The sequence below is a fragment of the Ovis canadensis genome, chromosome 11 (genome assembly GCF_042477335.2).
Source record: "Ovis canadensis isolate MfBH-ARS-UI-01 breed Bighorn chromosome 11, ARS-UI_OviCan_v2, whole genome shotgun sequence".
In the NCBI taxonomy this organism is placed as follows: domain Eukaryota; kingdom Metazoa; phylum Chordata; class Mammalia; order Artiodactyla; family Bovidae; genus Ovis; species Ovis canadensis.
Window position 1 is genome coordinate 38202505 of NC_091255.1, and position 18588 is coordinate 38221092.

The 18588-nt window shown below is 49.2% G+C and overlaps 1 protein-coding gene across 2 annotated transcripts; it reads right to left on the reverse strand.

Annotated features, from left to right (window-relative positions):
- Positions 1 to 5454: 5454 nt before the first annotated feature.
- TMEM238L (transmembrane protein 238 like) lies at positions 5455 to 17524 on the reverse strand. 2 transcript variants are annotated; one of them, XM_069542411.1, is made up of 2 exons: positions 17059 to 17480; positions 5455 to 5923 (listed from the first exon to the last, which is right to left on the reverse strand). In XM_069542411.1, the coding sequence occupies exon 1, from the start codon at positions 17379 to 17381 to the stop codon at positions 17142 to 17144; it is 240 nt and encodes a 79-aa protein (XP_069398512.1). In that variant the 5' UTR covers positions 17382 to 17480; the 3' UTR covers positions 5455 to 5923; positions 17059 to 17141. The 2 variants fall into 2 exon arrangements, with proteins under 2 accessions (XP_069398512.1, XP_069398511.1); XM_069542410.1 differs by lacking the exon at positions 5455 to 5923 and adding an exon at positions 11115 to 12108 and having other exon boundaries at positions 17059 to 17524.
- Positions 17525 to 18588: the final 1064 nt, after the last annotated feature.

Sequence of the window (18588 nt, forward strand, 5' to 3'; positions counted from 1 at the left end):
TGAGTGGTTACCAGTTTGGGACGATTATGAGTAGAGCTGTTATAAATATTTGTGGTTTTGTGTGAACATAACTTTCCATTTTTGTAGGGTAAATACTCAGGAGTAGGTTTCACGGGTCATCTGAAAAGTGTGTGTTTAACTATATAAGAGGTTGTCAAATGTGGAAAACAACTTATGGTTACCAAAGGGGAAAGGGAGTGGGGAGGATAAATTAGGATTATGGGATTAACATATAGACATTACTATATATAAAATGGGTTCCCCCAGTGGCTTAACAGTAGAGAATCTGCCTGCAATGCAGGAGATGAGGGAGATTCAGGTTTGATCCCTGGGTCAAGAAGATCCCCTGAGAAGGAAATGGCAACCACTCCAGTTTTTTTTTCTTTTTTGCCTGAAAAATCCCATGGACAGAGGAGCCTGGTGGGATACAGTCCAAATGGTTGCAAAGAGTCAGATGCAACTGAGTAAGCACATAGTAATAAGTGTGTAGTAATGTCTTAAAGTGGATTTAACTTACACTTTCCTCAGGCCTATTGATGTTGAACATATTTACTATCATATGGCGAACGATGGTGAAGTGTCTGCTAACTCCTTGCCCGTTTTCAAATTGGGTTTGTCAACTATGAGTGCCATCTGCCTCCACAAGGATTAAATCAGATGCTGCTGCAGCTCTGAATTTTCACCACCCCTGACAGGAGTTCAGGGTGAAGAGCAGAAATGTGCTGGGGGAAAACTGGCAGAACAGGTCTTCAGATGGATATTTTCAGGAGCCTATTTTGTGAGCTCAATTCTTGTACCTCCTCATATCTCGAAAAGCATTAAAAATCCTTCATGGTGACAACTTCTCCTCATGATTCACAGCAACCTTGTGCAAAAAATACGTGCTTGATTGCATGTACTCTCCCTTCCCCCATATCACCTGTATACTGACCTTTCCCCCTTGCCTCTTTGGAGCAGTTTCTCAGAGCTGTCTGAAATGCTGTCTCCTAGGCTGCAGCCCTCATTTTATCTCAAATAAAACTTAACTTGGGACTCTCAAGTTGTGAATTTTTTTCAAGTTGACAGGTTGTTTTCTTGTTACTGAATTTTGAGAATTCTTTATATATTCTGGATGCAAATATTTTGTTGGATGTGTGATTTGAGAATCTTTTTTTCCCGGTCTATAGCTTCTCTTTTCATTTGTTTAACAGTGTCTTAGGCAGAAGAAAGGATTATAATTTGATGAGGTCCAATTTATCAGTTTTTAAGAATAGATCATTGTTTTGGTGCCATGTCTAAGGGTTTTTTGTCTAACCGGCCTCACATTCCTGGGATAAACACCACTTAGCTGTGGTATATTGTTCTTCTGTATTGCTGAAATCAATTTGCTTACATTTTATTGGGGATATTTTCATCTATTCCCATGTCACCCAGGCCTCCCTGTGTGTAGTCTGGGCCTTCAGAGATATGTCAAAGCAACTGGTTTTATTTTTTAAAAAACAACTCACCTGATGTTTGCCCTCAGAAGCTTTCCCTTCCTGGTAGTTCTCAAGGCTGGCTACACGTTAGAGTCGTCTGGATACCTTAGAATGTGTGTGAACATGCCGCCCTCTCCCCCACCCCCCATCAGAGGTTGATTCAATTGGTCTAGGAGGTGATATATAGGTAGATCAGTTCAGTTCAGTTCAGTCGCTCAGTCGTGTCCAACTCTTTGCGACCTCATGAATTGCAGCACGCCAGGCCTCCCTGTCCATCAATAGGTAGGTAGATAAAACCACCAAGAATTGTTCAAGTAAGAATTATTTTGGCGGCAGAGAATGCGAACATGCAAACGGAGATAAAAGCACCCAGTAACCGAAATGTCCGTACCCCCCATGTCTGCTTCAGAGTATTTTGTCCTCTCACGGCCATACAAAGAAATTCCCCACACAGCTTTCTATCAGCGTCATTTTCAAACATACACAAAATAGAGATAACCCAGTTCTGATGATTATCAGCATTTCATCCATCTTGTTTCATCTTTTCTGCCCCATCCAGTTTTTTGTGTTGAATAATTTTTTAAAAAAATCCCCAATATCATATTATTTTTTGCTGACTTAAAAAAAAAAATCCTTCCCAAGTGATTTTAATGTCAGCTGAGATTTGAAATGCATGCAGCAAAGCCTCTTAAAGTCATGGGCAAATGTTTAAGCCATTTAGGAGACCAAATCCTTCACAGTGCGTCGTAATCAAATAAAAGCCTCAGAATCCAGCTGACACGAGTGTAATGCATGTGCAGTTTCTCATGCGCTGAGTAATCCCGCATTAAGGGTAAGCAGCTCGTGTAAGAAGGTAATTAACACCATTCAGCTAAAATGAATTTTCGTGAATTTTTCTCCCTGCCTTTGTTCTCCAAAATCTATAAACAATATTAATGCAGTTTAATTTTCATGACATACTCATAATCACAAAAACACACCACTCGACAGACCTTTCTCCCCAAAAGCCAGTGCACAGGGTCCCTGAACCTGCCTGGGACCCAGAGGTCTTGGTCCTTTCTGTTTAAACCCCTCCTGTCTCCCGTAGACTCCATACTGCCATGACCTAATGTTGTAGGTAAGATACCTCCAGTGGCTTCCAATTTACCCAATTCGAAATCATTTGCAATACAACAGTCGGCTGTAAATACATGACATTAGATTGACTCTGCTCTCAGTGGGAAAACAGCTAATAAACAAAGGAAAAACAAATGGTCTTTTGATGGGAAAAAAGAGAAAGAAGAATTATTTAGAATGTTTATCATTCATTCCTTCTGTGAGTGCTTGCTGAGTATCTGTGCTGTGCTTAGTCGCTCAGTAGTGTCTGACTCTTTGTTAACCCATGGACTGTAGCCCTCCAGGCTCCTCTATCCATGAGGATTCTCCAGGCAAGAATACTGGAGTGGGTTGCCATGCCCTCCTCCAGGGGATCTTCCCGACCTAGGGATTGAACCTAGGTCTCCCACATTGCAGGTGGATTCTTCCGTTTGAGCCACCAGGGAAGCCCAAGATTGCTGGAGTGGGTACTACTGGGGTCTACTGAGTACTATATGCCAAATATTGTTCTAGGTGTTTGGAATATATCAAAGAGTCAAAGAGACAAAGATCCCTGCTATCAGGGTGCTTACCAAAGGAATTGTATTGCACCTCCCCAGAAAGAGCCCCGACAGTCTGCCTTGCCCACCCATCAGCTTTGTTACTCCTGTAGTCAGTTGTTGCCAGCACATCCCCGTCGCAGCCTTCTTGTTTCAGGAGGCTGGCACCATAGCATCTATACCATCCCTACCATAGATACCATAGTATCTATAGCAAGGGGAGGCGGGCAAGATGGGGAAGTGGTATATTTCTCAGAACACCCCAAGCTGGACTTGGGATGGACTGACACTTTGGGCAGAGAGGATGAAGAAACTAGTATCAAAAGCACAGACAAACCCAAGTGATCAGTTATCTGATGGTGGACCAAGAAGAAGGACTTGGGATGAAGTTGGTGGGTGTTGTACATATCTGTAAATTGCAGGAGAGCATTGTGATCAATTGACAATATCTGCTGTGGACTCTGGAATGGGGAGTAAAGGAGGTAATTACTCTCTTAATTCCTGTGCTAAAAATTTGAAATCCCTCTCTCCTTAACTCCCTTCCCTCCTGCCCTGCCTCCAATGATCCGTTTTCTGTTCCTGTGGCTTAGTTTTCTTGCGTTTTGTACAGAGGAAATCATACAAAATGTGCTTTTTTATAAGTTCATCAGGTTTCTTTCATTCCGTGTTATAATCTGGAGATTCATCCTCATCGCTAGCTGTATCAATAATTCATTCTTCCTGAGTCGTACTATTCTGTTGTACGATATGCAACAATTTGTATCTGTTGACCTGCTGAAAGATTGATGACTATTCCAGTTTTGGCTATTACAAATAAAGCTGATAGTCATCTGTGCACAAGTCTTTGTTCAGATGAAGATTTTCCTTTTCCTTGAGTAAATATCTAGGACTAGAATGACTGGATTACATGATAGGGGGTTGTTTTACTTAAGAAGCAGCCAACTGTTTTCCAAAGTGGTTGGACCATTTCACATTCCTGTCAGCAATGCGCGAGACTCGCAGTCCCTCTATATCCCGGCCAATGATTGGTGAGGTCGGTCTTTTAAATGCTAGTTATGTGCACAGGGATATTTAAATCAGTATTTTAAAAGCAAAGTTTAGGTTACTAATCTGAGACTTTCTTTTCTAATACAAGAATTTAAAACTATAAATTCCCTTTGAGCTCTGCTTGAGCTGTATCTCACAAATTTTAAGTTATATGTGCTTTTTATTCAATTCAAAAATGTTCTGATTTTCCCTTTGAGTTATGGACTCTATAAGTGTGTTCCTTAGTTTCCAAATATTTGGAAGATTTTCTAGATATCTTTATGTAAATGGTTTCTAATTTAATCCTATCGTGGTGAGAAACATATGCTTTGTATAATTTCAGTCATTTAAAATTTATTGACACTTGTCTTATGGCCCAGAATGTGGTTTGTCTTGGTGAATGTACCATTGTTGTTGGTGGGTTGTTCTATAAATGCCAGTTGGTCAAGTTGGTTGGTAATGTTCCAGTAATGTATCTCCCTGCTGATTTTTTCTCTGTACATTTTTTAAATCAACTATTATGGGTGTTGAGATTTGCAACTATCACTGTGGAGTCGTCTATTTCTCTTTGCAGTTCTATCAGTGTTTATCTACTACATGTTGAAACTTTATTATCAGGTACATATGTGTTTAGGATTGCTATGTTATGAATCCATCCATTTATCACTATGAAATGACCTTCTTTATCTTTGGCCATATTCTTTGCTCTAAAATCTATTCTGTCTGACATACTGTAGCCACTCCAATCTTCTTTTGAATAGTGTTAACATGGAATATCTTTTCCAACCTTTTTGCTCTTAACAATTTGTTTCCTTATATTTAAAGTACATTTCTTTTAGGTGGCATATTTTGGTCTTTTTTTTTTTTAATAAAATCTGACAATCTCTGCCTTGGGCATGATTCAACCACTTATGTTTAATTTAATTGTTGATATGGTAAAGTTTATCATCTTATGATTTGTTTTCTGTTTGACCCATCTGCTATTTGTTTTCTTCAGCTTTATTTTTTCTGTCTTCTTTTCAGAAAATTGAATAACTTTATTATCCACTTACCTTTTCTTTGCTGGTTCATTAGCTATAGTTAGTTCAGTCACTCAGTCATTTCTGAGTCTGCGACCGCATGGACTGCAGCATGCCAGGCTTCCCTGTCCATCACCAACTCCCAGAGCCTGATCAAACTCATGTCCATTGAGTCAGTGATGCCATCAAACCATCTCATCCTCTGTCATCCCTTTCTCCTCCTGCCCCCAATCCCTCCCAGCATCAGTGTCTTTTCCAGCTATTAGCTGTAAAGTCTGTTATAAAAATCTATTTTCAAGTAGTACCTACCACTTCATGTATAGTATGATTATACTTTAATTTGTCTCCTCCTGGCCTTTATACAATTTTTGTCATGTATTTTACAAGTAGGTAAAGTAAATAATTTTATCATATTGAGTTTTGCTTGTAGATTTGTTATGCAAGATCAGAGTAACATTTAATCTAGAACTAATGCTCTCCACTACTGAGGCAAAAGCCTTCTGAGTACTCTGCTTAATGCATGACTTATGTGAGTTTTCAAAGTGGTTTGTGGGTCCAGGCTCTGTCAGTTGCTGGCAGCATGGCCTTGGCTGAGTCACTTAGCATCCTGGACCTTAGCTTGCTCACCTCTGCCCTGAGATGCTTCAGTTGACCAGTGTCCCAGGCAATGAGGGGCAGGCCCATCCAGCCCAAGGTAGTAGGACAGCCTTAGTCATCAGAGGGGAAGAGAGATTCATCACCTGCCTTCATCTCCAGGCTCCCATGAATTCGTGTCCAAACAGGGGCTCTATAGGCAGAAACGGGAGAAGTTATTTCTTTACCACCTAGAAACGCAACTGGGCTCAGAGAGGACCTGACCAAGGGGATTAGGGGGTTATTCCACAACTCGGCCACAGCTGTCCCCTCAGCCTGGCGTCCTGTAGGGGCTCCAGTGTGTTTAACGGTGGAGACTGAAGATGACACCAGTATTTGCAGGAGGAGGAGGGTCTGGGGTCTGCCACGGGGGGTGGGCAGGAGGGAGCAGAGACAGTAGCCACTGGCCAAAAGCCTCCCTGGATTAGGGCTGGCTTGTTCATGAATCTGTTAGATGCCCTTTGGAGAAACCCAGAAACAGGGGTGGGGTGGGGTGAAGTTCCTGCAGGGGGCAAAGTCCTGAGTGACTGAAGCAGGAGCCTGCAGACTGTTGCTGATTGCCTCTCTGTTTCCTCCTCCTGCCTCTGTTCACTCTCGCAGCCAAGGGCTGGGATCTCTCATTTCATCTCTTCTTCCCTAGGTCCCTAGGGGTTCACGGTGGTTGTAATGGATTGTTTTAAATGTTTCAAAAACTCTAATGGAAACCATAATACATCTGTTTTCTGCTTTTTGCAGACCCAGTTATGGATGCATTTGATTAATAAATAATGGGGAAATGAATTAATTATTCCTTAATGATTAGTCTCTTCAGCAGACAGCCTATATCAAGACAATATGGGATAAATGGGAGAAAAATAATAAAGCAGGGTCTCAGTATTGAATTGGTCAGAAAGTAACATAGGATCAGAGGCTCTTTAGGGTTCTTTCCAGGCCCAAAACCCTTCTAGAAAAAGACTGCATGGTCTAGAACTGCCCAAGGCTGGTGGTACCAGTGGTCTGGGGGAGTGACTGAGGAGAAAGGCATGTTACAGCTATTTCTTCCCAACTCTGCAAAATCAGGAGGTTATTAGGCTAAAAGGTGGTATGTATGAGAAGCACATCAGGACTGAGTCACCATACCCCAGGCAGAAACTAAAAAAAAAACAAACACTGAAACTCAAGATCAAGGTGATGTCTGCCTGCTTAAGTACTAGGTTGGCCAGAAAGTTTGTTCGGATTTTACTCTGCTATCTTATGGAAAACCTGAACGAACTGTTCGACCAACCCAATAGAGCTATTCAGCCCAGTGGTTCTCAAGCTGTAATGTGCATCGCAGTTACTAGGAAGACTTTTTATTTTTCCTTCTCTTCCTTTTTTAAAAAAATTTTATATTGGAGTATAGCTGATTAGGGCTTTCCTGGTGGCTCAGTGATAAAGAATCTACCTGCAATGGAGGGAGACTCAGGAAACTCAGGTTTTATCTCTGGGTCGGGAAGAAGCCCTGGAGGAGGAAATGGCAACCCACTCCAGTGTTCTTGCCTAGAAAAATCTCATGGACAGAGGAGCCTGGCGGGCTACAGTCCACGGGGTGGCAAAGAGTCGGACATGACTGAACGCACATAGCCAATGAACGATGCTGGGATAGTTTCAGGCGAACAGCAAAGGGTGGGAAGACTTTTAAAAACAGACAAGCGCGCCCAACTCCCAGAGTTCCTGGTTGCAAAGTTCTGGGTCGGGATCAAGAATTTCCATGTAGAACATGGTCCCAGGCCAGGCTGCTGCTGCCGGTCCAGGAAGCACACGTGAGAACCACTCCTATTTCCCACTTGCTCACACTCCCTAAGTGCCTTCTACCCTTTCCCTCTGGACTTTTCTCCTGCCTCTTCCCTCCTTTTTTTGTCCATTTGCTCCAGCAGCTTCCCCCTCTTGACTTTCTTCTGAACAACAAGAAACTTAATTGTCTGAAAAACTGAAATGCAGAAGAAGCAAGAAGAAAGCAAAACCACCCCTGGCTGGCAAGGGACATGAGTGGCAGCTGACTCAGGACAGCATGGATGGCCAGGATGTGAGGTCCCTCAGAGCTGACAGAGCCACCCGGGGCTGGTCCAGCTTGGCCAGGACTCCATGCGACAGTGGACGAGGCAGCAGTGGAGGAGATGGGGTCAGCTAGGGGGCAGCCTCCAAGCACAAGCTGGGCTTCAGAGCTCCTTCCCCTTAGAGGATCCAGGACTTGAGTGTGCACTGGAATCCTCAGGGCTTGCAGAGTCTGGCTGCAGGGCCCTGTCCCCGAGGCCTCTCAGTTCAGGTCTGGGATGGAATCCCCAGGGTAGGAAAACCGGGATGAGCTGGTCACCCAACCAGGGCTGGAGCTCTCACCCTTCTTAGAAATTCCCAGTGAGGCTGACCTGCTGGTCCCAGGACCACACCTTGAGAGCCCCCCTTCTTTGCTCCAGGCAACAGCAGAGGCTAGAATGGCTGCAGTAGCCTGGAGTCTTCAGAAGGGCGAAAGGAGAAGGGGGCGACTGAGGATGAGATGGTTGGATAGCATCACCAACTCAACGGACATGAATCTGAGCAAACTCTGGGAGAAGGTGGAGGACAGGGAGGCTGGCATGCTGTAGTCCACGGAGTCACAAAGAGTCAGACACAACTGAACGACTGAACAATAAACAATATTAGCATCTCCGTGTGTCACTTTTCTGCCAATATCATTGTGTTTACCAGGAACCAACACAAACCAGGTCTGTGCTGGACGTGCCCGAGTGACAATGTATGGGCCTTGGTATCTTATACAGGTCTTTACCCCAAGCTTTGCCTAATCCTTCTTACAGCCCTTCTTCCCCGAGAACAAGCAGGGGTGTGGGGAAATGCAGGACACTGGGCATGCCTGTGTGAAGTAGTTGTTGCTGAACCACACTTGTCTGCCTGACTCTCTTTTCCCTTACTTAGTGTTAGTGTTAATTGCTCAGTCTTGTCTCTTTGTGACCCCATGGACTGTAGCCCACCATCCCCTGTCCATGGGATTCTCCAGGCAAGAATACTGCAGTAGGGTGTCATTTCCTCCTTTAGGGGATCTTTCCAACCCAGTGATCGAACCTGGGTCTCCTGCCTTACAGGCAGATTCTTTACCATCTGAGCCATCAGGGCTTTACCCAGAAAGTTCTTTGGTCCTTCACCTAAATACATTTTGGAACCGGCCTCCACCTTGCGAGGCTCAGCTTCTGATCTACCTCCACGACACTGTAATTTTACTGAGAGATGAGTTGACTCAGAGGGGCTTTGAGGCTACTGATTGGGGGTGGGCTGTCGAGCTGAGATGGACCAATCCTGCCCCTAGTCATTTGCCATCTGCCCTGGCTTTGTGGGTCCCTATGGGTCCTGTCTGCAGTAAAGTGTGGAAACAAGGTTATGTGAAGTGTAGACTTGATTATTAGTGGCAGTCTTGACTGTAAAAATCTTTACAGGTGACCAGTCCTGCAGTCCTGGAGTCATTAGGCATCTGAGGAGGTGACCTAAACTTCATAGCTCTGTTTTGACTTCTACAAAAGGGGAAATGATACTCTGTGAGGTGTTTACATTCAAGAGGTTGTGAGTCTCAGAAAGCCAGCACTGAATGACACCTGGCCCTGTGACTGTGATGTCATTATTGTTATAATATTATCCCCTAACAAGCCGGGATCACCTGTAAGGTCACTCATCTTGTAAGTGGCAGAGTGGACTGAGTCAGGTCACTGAGAAAGACCAGTTGTCTCTCAAGGGAAGAGATAGGAAGAGGGGCCATGAGGGCAGTAGGAGGTGTCCCATGCCCAGCCGACTGGGAGGATGAGCCCCGATCAGACCTGGCCCAGCTCTGTGTGGCCCTGTCTGGTGGAAATGCAGCCCCTCCTGTCCTCCTTGCTCTCCCCCTGCTTGCCCTGGGTGGTGAGTGCTCACGGGCTCATGGCCCTGCCATCTGCAGTGACACAGAGCAGCGTGGAAGCCCAGTCAGGGTCACCTTCCTGGTGCGCAGCTCAGCCAGGGTGAAGCGGAGACATGCTGGTTCATGACTCACCTGCAGCGTGAGGTGCTCGCCTGCCCTGGCTGCTGCCCAGCTTGCTCCACCCGCCTGGTGCTCCGCAAGGCTCGGGAGAGTCTGTCAGCAGCTTAAGGTGGGGTGGGGAGGGTGGTCAGAGAGGGCTCGACAGGCAGCCTGCAGACCTGGGCCCCAGTCCTGGCTCTGCTGCTCTTCAGCTGCTTGAACTTGGGAAACTCAGGTCACCTGAAGGTTTCAGAGTCCCCTTCTCTAAATGGACAGAGTTATTCAAGGTCCTCACTCTTCAAAGTGTCTTAAGGACACTTTAAATGCAGCAGTGATACCGCCTGGTACCTATAAGAAATGGAAGCCCTCCCTGAGTTGGAGTCTTCTTTCAGTGAGACCCCCGGGGGATCTGCATCCCATTGGCAGGGTGCTGCTCCCATCATCTCTGGGATGGAGTGTGGTGCTTGTGGCCTCTACTTCTGTGCCATCAGGGATCCCTGAGATACTGTCCTGCCCTGGCAGATGCTCGCTTGCAGACCAAGCCTTGCCCCATGGGAACACCCCGACATTGCACACACATTGCCTAAGTGTGCCTTCTCAGTTCTGGCTCTTAACCCAGGTGCGTGCATGTGTGCTAAGTCGCTTCAGTCGTGTCCGACTCTTTGTGACTTTATGGACTGTAGCCCACCAGGCTCCTCTGTCCATGGGATCTCCCAGGCAAGAATATTGGAGTGGATTGCTATGCCTTTCTCCAAGGTATCTTCCTGACCCCGGGATCGAACCTGGGTTCTCCTACCACTGCAGACAGATTGTTTACCTTCTGGGCCACCGTCTGAGGGGAAGCCCTCAGGTTCCCAAGTCCAGCCTAATTCTGAGAAGCCAGGCTGGTGGCCGAGCACAGAGCTTCCAGAAGCTTCCATGGTGTTAGGATAACCCATGTACTGTCTCCACCCACCCCGTTCTGTGCGTTTCTTCCTAAGAGGTGCTGAGCTGAATATATGATTCCAGGATTTGCGCAGAGGCAGGTGAAACAAATGAGAAGAAGTTGCCCTAAAGCTGGGAGTTTGGGTATCGTTATGGAACCACATAGACTCAGAAGCAGGTTGTGTGTGTATGTGTGCATGCTAAGTTGCTTCAGTCATGTCTGACTCTTTGCGATCCTATGGATTGTAGCCATCCAGGCTCCTCTGTCCGTGGGCAAGAATTTTGGAGTGGGTTGCCACGGCCTCCTCCGGGGCATCTTCCCGACCCAGAGATCAAACCCATGTCTTTTATGTCTCCTGTATTGGCAGGCAGGTTCTTTACCACTAGTGCCTCCCAGAAAGCCCCAGAAAGAGTTAATGTCGAGTTGAAGCAAAAGGCCAGTTGAATCTTTTATTTAGGTAACTACCTCATACCACAAAAGATATGAGGCAGCATCTAAGAAACACATACACAGTTAGGGTGAGAAATAAATAAAAAGTACAAAATTAGACCATGGAAAATATAAATTAGTGATGATGAGCTTGTGAAGGTTGACCGTCCCCCCGTCCCCCACCCCGAATCCAGGTACTCCAGTTGGGTTGCACTGAATTAGATGCAGCTGAATCAAGATAAAAATAGAATACTGCTCTTAAAATCAAGAAATGAGTGACTCAAGGACAGTGCAGCGGAGCCCAGCTTGCTTGTCAGAAAAACCTCAGAGGGTTTCATTTGACCGAAAGCTTGACACGAGCCCCCCCAACATGGTCCAGCTGTGCAAGTCGGGGGCAGCATTGGTGGTTCCCGGTGTCCAGAGCCAAGGAAGGGGGCCCCTGCCCTCAGCACTGGCTCTGCATTTGCCTTGTCAGCCGGCAATTTGAAATATACACCCATGTGCTGACTGGACGAGCTGGACGACACGGAAGGATGAGTGAGGCAGGCCATCCAGGGGCTCACACAGTCTGTCTGAAGAGCCGAAGGAGCAGCAATGCCAAATGATGTGTGCTCGAAGAACTCTCATTTGGACTTCTATACTTGGTTCCAATATATATATATTTTTTAAGGGACATTAATGAGAGGAGCCTTGGAGGACGGGACTTCTCATCGACTGCCCAAGCCCACAGTGGAGTTATTGCCATAAAACCCCACTATGCAAATGTTAGGGGCTCTCCAGACCCTCACAGACAGTTAGGGCACCAGCGGCAGTCAGCCAGTGGCCAGGGGCAGGGGTTTGGGTGTCTTGATGGAGCCTGGCCCTCATAGCCATCTCTGGACATCCTGGCAGGTGTTTTGAAAGCCCCTGGCTCCTGTGGGTCCTGTTACAGGAGGTGCTGCAGAGACAGGGAATCTGTTTGGTGCTTTTCCATCAGATGGCACCTGGGCTGAATAAATGTAGACGAAATAGGTCAGTCTGAGACTTGAACCTGTCAACTCAGCCTGGAGAGGGTGAAGCAAGCATGGTTCTCAGAGTCTGCTGGACTCGGGTGTGAATTCTAATGCTGGCTCTCGACAGTTTCAGAGCTAGTCCTGAAACTACCTTGAGACTTAGTTTCCTCACCTGTAAAATGGGGATCTGAACCCCAAACCCACAGAGTTGTAAGCATCAAATGAAGTCTTGAAAGTAAGTGACGAGCCCAGTGAACACTGACCCACCTTCCTTTCCTCCACCATCCCACCTGCTTCAGTCTCGTCCACAGTCCTGTCTTCAGCCCCTGCCTCCAACTCCATGTATGAGCCCCTTTCTGAGTGTAAATTCTGCACATTCTAGGCCTGTTGGGCAGTTCTGCTGATCAGTATCCCCTGCACCCCCAGCTCTGCTTTTGCAGAGGAAAAGGCCCGATTCTGAGCAAGCCTGCACCTTCCCCTGACCTCTCCTGATTCCACGGTGGGAGTGTTTTCTGAAGCCTGTGACACGACCACTCCCCCTGCCCCTTGAGGGAGACTGGGATGTCTCCTGGGCATCTGTTGTCCACCCACATGGTCTCTGTCCCTCTCCCCTCCTCCCTGCAGCCATCACTTTGGTTCAGTTTCTTGTTATTGCCCCTGCTTTCAAATGCCCCCCGCCCCCGGCCCCTGCAGTCTCCATGCCTCTCCTCCCCAGCCCCTGCTGCAAGTGACACCAGGTTTCTCTTCCTCAGTCAGAGCCTAGCCGAGTCACCCTCCAGACCACGGAGTCATCGAAAGTCCCTCCTTGCTTTCCAAGTGCCAGGTTCCTCATCTGGCTTTCAACGTCCTCCAAGCTCAGCAGTGAGGAGCCCGAGCCCTGGTCGCCGGCGTCTGTGTACGCTTTCTGGGCCATCTTTTTATTCTTCCCTTCCTTTCCCTCTGGGCCTCTCCAGGTGCCGGCTCTGCCCGGCAAGCTCTTATCTGTTGCTTGGGACCCAGAAGCTGAAGCCACACGTCACCCCCCTTCTCCCCCAGCCCTCTTCCTCATCTGGGCTTTCAGGCCCCTGTGAGACCGTGCTCCTTCCGCATACATTTTCGAGGCCCTGTGTACTTGCTTGCTTTCTCCTAGGCTAACAAACAGTTCCTCCAGGACTTGGAGAGAGTTTAGCTCTTCCTGCAGCCCCAGAGCACGCACCGCGCAGGTAGGCAGGCCTTTCCAGCCGGCTCTGCTCTGAACCAACCTCACAGCCTCACTGGCCCCTCCACGGCAGAGAGGAGAGCCTGTGAGCAGGAAGAAGTGCTCTTCCCAGGGCTCGGGGCTGGGCGCCTTTCCACACCTTTCAGCATTGGTTGCTGGGGGAGGAAGTGCCTGTTGCTGTGGGGGTGTCTTTCTGGCATGTGCATGGCAGGTGTGAGGGCCTGTTTGTGTGTGAACAGGGCAGATGGGATGCGGAAGCCTTGTGACTGTGAGGTTTTTATGTGTGTGTGTGAATGTGTGTGTGCAGCGGGTGAGGGACATGTGACGTGTGCGTGCGTGGGATGTTGATGTATATGGAAGGTGTAGGTAAGAAATGTGGGTGTGTGTGGGTGTGTGGGGAGAGTGTATCGGGGATAGATTGTGTGCGAGTTGGGTGCGTGTGATGGGAGAGGTTGGTGTGCACGTAGTGTGTGTGTGCCTGTGGGCATGTTTATGAGGGGACGCGGAGGGGGTGTACATTGGGAATGTGTGCAGAGGGCTGGGATGTGAGTACACGTGTGTGGTGTGTGTATGTGCATTTTGGGGGGAGTGTAAACTCACCCCCTCTTGTGAAAGGACGCGTCCTCCCCTGCCTTTATCCACAAAAGATGCCCAACCAGGAGAGCGTGGAGCAAGCAAAGCTTTGGAAAATAGAGCGACTGAATTATAAAACCGCTTGGTACATTGTTGAGGGATTAAAAATGAGCTGCTCATCCCAAAATTCCTGGAATGTCTTGGAGGTTTTAGAGGCCGGGTGGCCCTGCCCCATCCTGACTGCTGCTTGGGGGCGACCTGCTTGCTGGTCTCCGGGTGGGTGGGGTGGGGGTGTCCTAGCAACCACCCCACCAAGCCTCTGGGGCATGCAGTCTTCCCTTTGCCCCACTTGTAGGGCTGCGGAACTGGCTGAGCCAGTTATCAACTGACCATAAATCGTGAATATGGTCGGAGAGAGCTTCAGGGACACAGGTCACAGAAAGGAAGTGGGTGGGTCGAGGCGTTGCAGAAATATCTTTTAGCATCGAAACTTGGGTTCAAATTCATGAAGTCTTATGTGAAAGTCTGGTATGAACCTTCATACTGGAAACCCCGCGGCTCTGGTGTGTGTGTGGTGGGACAGTGGGCTGTGGGCATTCTGCCTGCTGCTGCTGCCCCAGCCCCCAGAAGCCTCTGCAGAAAACAATCTGAAACCTCTCCTGGGGACCAAACCTTCTACTCCAAGAGGGACTTAGGATGACTTGCCCGAGGTCAGTCAGGGGCTGCTCACCGTGGATGGTGGGTCCCGGCCGGCTGTAACCTGTCACTCTGGGCAGCCCCAGATACCATCAGGGATGTGGGTCCAAGCTGAGCTGGATGGAAGGGCCAGCTGACTCTCGGGTCCTGTAGAACTCAGAGTTTGGGGACTGAACCGATGAAGGAGATATTTGCTTGATTGTGATCAGTAAGACCACAGCGGACCCACAACTTTTGACGTCCCTTTGAGCCCAGACAGAAGTCTGGAGTTCTGGGGTGACCCTCACTCATATCCACTGGGGAATCTTAACACCATATGCTGCTGCTTGAGGAACTGGTCAGGAAGGCTTCAGGGATGTCTGTCCCTGAGGAAGGTCCCACCCCGCTGTAATGGGCTGGCTACCCGCATCAGGACACTGGTTTATTTGAGGGCCCCTTGTTTCATCAGCTGTCACTTGTATGGTGCTCAACGCACATGAACTTAATCTCTGCAGCACCCTTATGAGGGTGGGGATATCATTAGCATCATCTCTGAAACAGAGGCTATTATTAGCACCCTCTCCATTTTCCAGATTTGGAAACTAGGTCACGGAGTCATAACTAGTTTATAATTAGTCTATAACTTGCCCCGGGTCTTGCAGCTAGTAAGAAACAAGACTGGATTCAAACTAGACAGTCTGAGTCTTGACCCGTGGTCTTCATCACTGGGGTATTGAACTACTTTCAATCCAATGAAGGGAGGATGTCCAGGACAAGGAGACTGAACCGGGGACCGCTTGTAGTTTAGGCGAGCGACTGAACTCCCCAGAAGGGCTTGCATGGGTCACCATCATTGTAATCCGTGCCTTTGGCCAAGGTGGCCTTTTGGAAACAGATCAAATTATGTCGAGTGCCTACCCCTTTCTACATCTCTTTAATGACTCCTTCTTGTTCTTAAAATCACGACCAAAAGGATTTTAGGCCCTGCCTGGTCTGGCCTCCCTCTGCCGCAGGGCCCTGAACCTCCCTTGCACTTGCCGCCTGTCCTTCAGTCACTCCGCTGTCTTCTCTTTCCTGTTCCCCAGGATCTTTGCTCAAGCCCCCTCCTCCCTCTGTAAGACTCCACCTTCTGGGTCAGTTTCTCTGCTGAACATTCCCAAGGAGCAATATCCCTTTTCTTCCTAATCCTCACCAGACTATTATTGTATTGATGCCTTGTTGGTGAGGCTGACTCATGTCTATCTCTCACCTGATGGGAATTCCCTGAGGATAAACAGCTAGTGTGTTTTACTCTTCACAGCATCCCCAGCTCCTTGCACATTGCCTGACGCATCCTTGTGTTGCAACAAGGGCAGGCCATTATCCCCAGTTTACAGATGGAATTGTAAATAGGGAATACTGAGGCATGATGTTTCCTGAGCAAACAGGTGGTGCTGCTTCGAGCAGGGCCCAGGTGCTCTGACTTCTCATCTCTGTCCTTTCACCTGCCGAAAACAGTTCAGTCTCCCCTTCTGAAACCTCTCCAAACTACTGTTCCCTCTCCCCCTTGCAAGAGTCAGGTGGAATCCCCCAGAAAAGACACAGTTAATATTGCCTCCTTCCAACCCGAAGATGACCTTTGCTTTCCCATGCAGCTATCAAAAGAGAGTGCCCGGCTGTGCCTAGGGTCAGGGTACAGCCCACCTGGAGGAGGGGATGATGACCAAACTGACCGGGACCCCAACTTCAGTCCTCTGGGGAGATCTGCCCGCTTCTAGTTCAGGGTTGTGGGGGCCGGACCAGCTCTGTCTTTTGCATTTCATGTTCATGTGAAACACCTTACAATTATCTGCCTCCCTGGTTACACACGGTCAACCCAGTGCTGGCCCAGCTGGGATGAAATGGTCAGTCACGGTCCCTCGGCTTCCCCGTCTCTCAGCCTGGCTGGGGGTGGACAGGTGGGGCGCGGGCTGCCTGGGAGCGGGCACCACTGAGAGAGGAGGCAGGTGCATTGAGAGGGGACATGAAGGGGGCAGGTCCTGACCCCTTCTGCATGTCCCATCTGGGCAGATGCAGGAGGAAGGAAATGAGAAGGGCCATTCTGGAAGGTTCTGCTCCGCTTCCTCCTGCAGCAGGTAGCCCACAAGGTGAAAGCATAAATGGCCATCAGGGAACTTTCCATCCTCTTGCAGCACTCAAAGTTCTCCCCAGCAGCATTCTCCTGAACAGAGAGCCCGGGTGGGCTCCTCGCTCCAAGTTCTAAGCTGAAGGGATAACTTCCTGTTCCGCATGGCAGGACCCTTGTGGTGGATCCGAAGCAATAGTGTCTGTGGAGACCCCCTTTCCAGTTTCCATGGGAAAAGGGGTCCCCAGGGAGGGAAGCACATGCTGGTGGAACCTAGGTGGACAGAGTCCCTAGCCGGGGAGTGGTCCTCGGGCCACCTGCCCCTTTAGTCTCCCCCCCGCCCCCCTATTCGGTCCAGCCTCCCACCAGCCCTGCATGCCGGTCAGGGGCACTCACCTGGTCCCTGGCTGGGCAGAATAGCCCTGTGCTCCTCCACCTGCCAGGAAGCCCACGTCCCTCCTCCTCTGCCCACGGCCAGACTACAAGTCCAGTTTCTCAAGAGGCACCTCCACGTTGAGGGTGTACCAGGCAATCCAGAAGAGCAGGCTGAAAGCCAGGATCAGGGACCCCGTGTAGATCAAGAAGTCCCAGAAGTCAAGGGAGGCAAAGATGCCCACAAGCAGAAGGACCAGGCCTACGACGTCGAGCAGGAGGGCCAGGCCGAAGAAGAAAGCACAGCGTCCAAGGCGGCACGTTCCCCGCAGCTTCCCCAGGAGCATCGCCGGGAAGGCAGAGGCGGGAGGGGCCCAGCTGTGCTCCCCAGGCCGGCCTGCATGGGCAGGGGGTGGTGCTGCCTGCCGCTCCCTTTTCTCCCCGCCGGGCATGAGCAAGCAAGAGAGAGAGAGAGAGAGCTGCCCTTTCTGGAGCCACACGGAAGTACAGGTGGACGTCCCTTTATGAGCGCGCAGCCAGTGGGGCAAGATATTTCTTAACTGTTTCATAGCTCAGGTGTGACCCTGATGGAAGCAGCCTGACATCACCACTGGTACAGCCTGACATTGTCGTCCCCTGGGGGACAAACAAATGGCGTGGCAGGGGAGGGGTCTGGAGGAGGGGCTGTGCTGGCCCCCGGCCTCTCCAGTCCTGGGCGGGTCCTCCCAGGCTCCTGAGATGTGCGGTCAGCTGGGGGCTTTCCACCACCCCCATCCTGCCTTCTGCCCTACTCTTCTGGGCGGGGACTGGAGGCTTCATGTAAAATTTAGAGAAGAGGGTTTGTCCATGTAAATAGACCTTGAAATTGTGCTGTAAGAAGCAGTCCATGTCAGCAGCAGGAAAAGCCTGTGCGTCTTGCAGATTCTCCACTCTGAAGCCCCCAGGCCCGAGCTGCCTGGAGTTGGGCTGTGCCCACTGGCCTGAAGGCAGATCTTGGGGAGGGGTGGCGATGGAAAGGACGGGGAGGACGGGGCAGGGACACCAAGGAGGGAGGGGACATGTGGCCTCAGTCTGGGTGGGCTGTGTGTGGACCAGAAGGCAACCAGGCCAAATGTTTACCTGGTTCTCTGGCAGTGTGACTTTCGAGACTGACTGACTCCCCGTCTGCTTTCTGTGTCAGGGACGCTGCACGTGATCCTGAGGGCTTATGTGTGAAACAGGGGTGTCTTATCACCCAGCCCCTCCCAGGGTGTGGTAGAGAAGTGAATGTCAGCTGAGAAACACGCTGTACTGAAATCGTTTCTACTTTTTCTTTGGCCTTCTCCTGTGGATGAAAATGGCTTCCCAGGTGGCTCTGGGAAGATAAAGAATCTGCCTGCAATGCGGGAGATTCAAGAGACACAGGTTCGATCTCTGGGCTGGGAAGATCCCCTTGAGGAGGGCATGGCGATCCCCTCCAATGTTCCTGCCTAGAGAATCCCACGGACAGAGGAACCTGGCGAGCTACAGTCCACAGGGTCACAAAGAGTTGGACACAACTGAAGTGACTGTGCA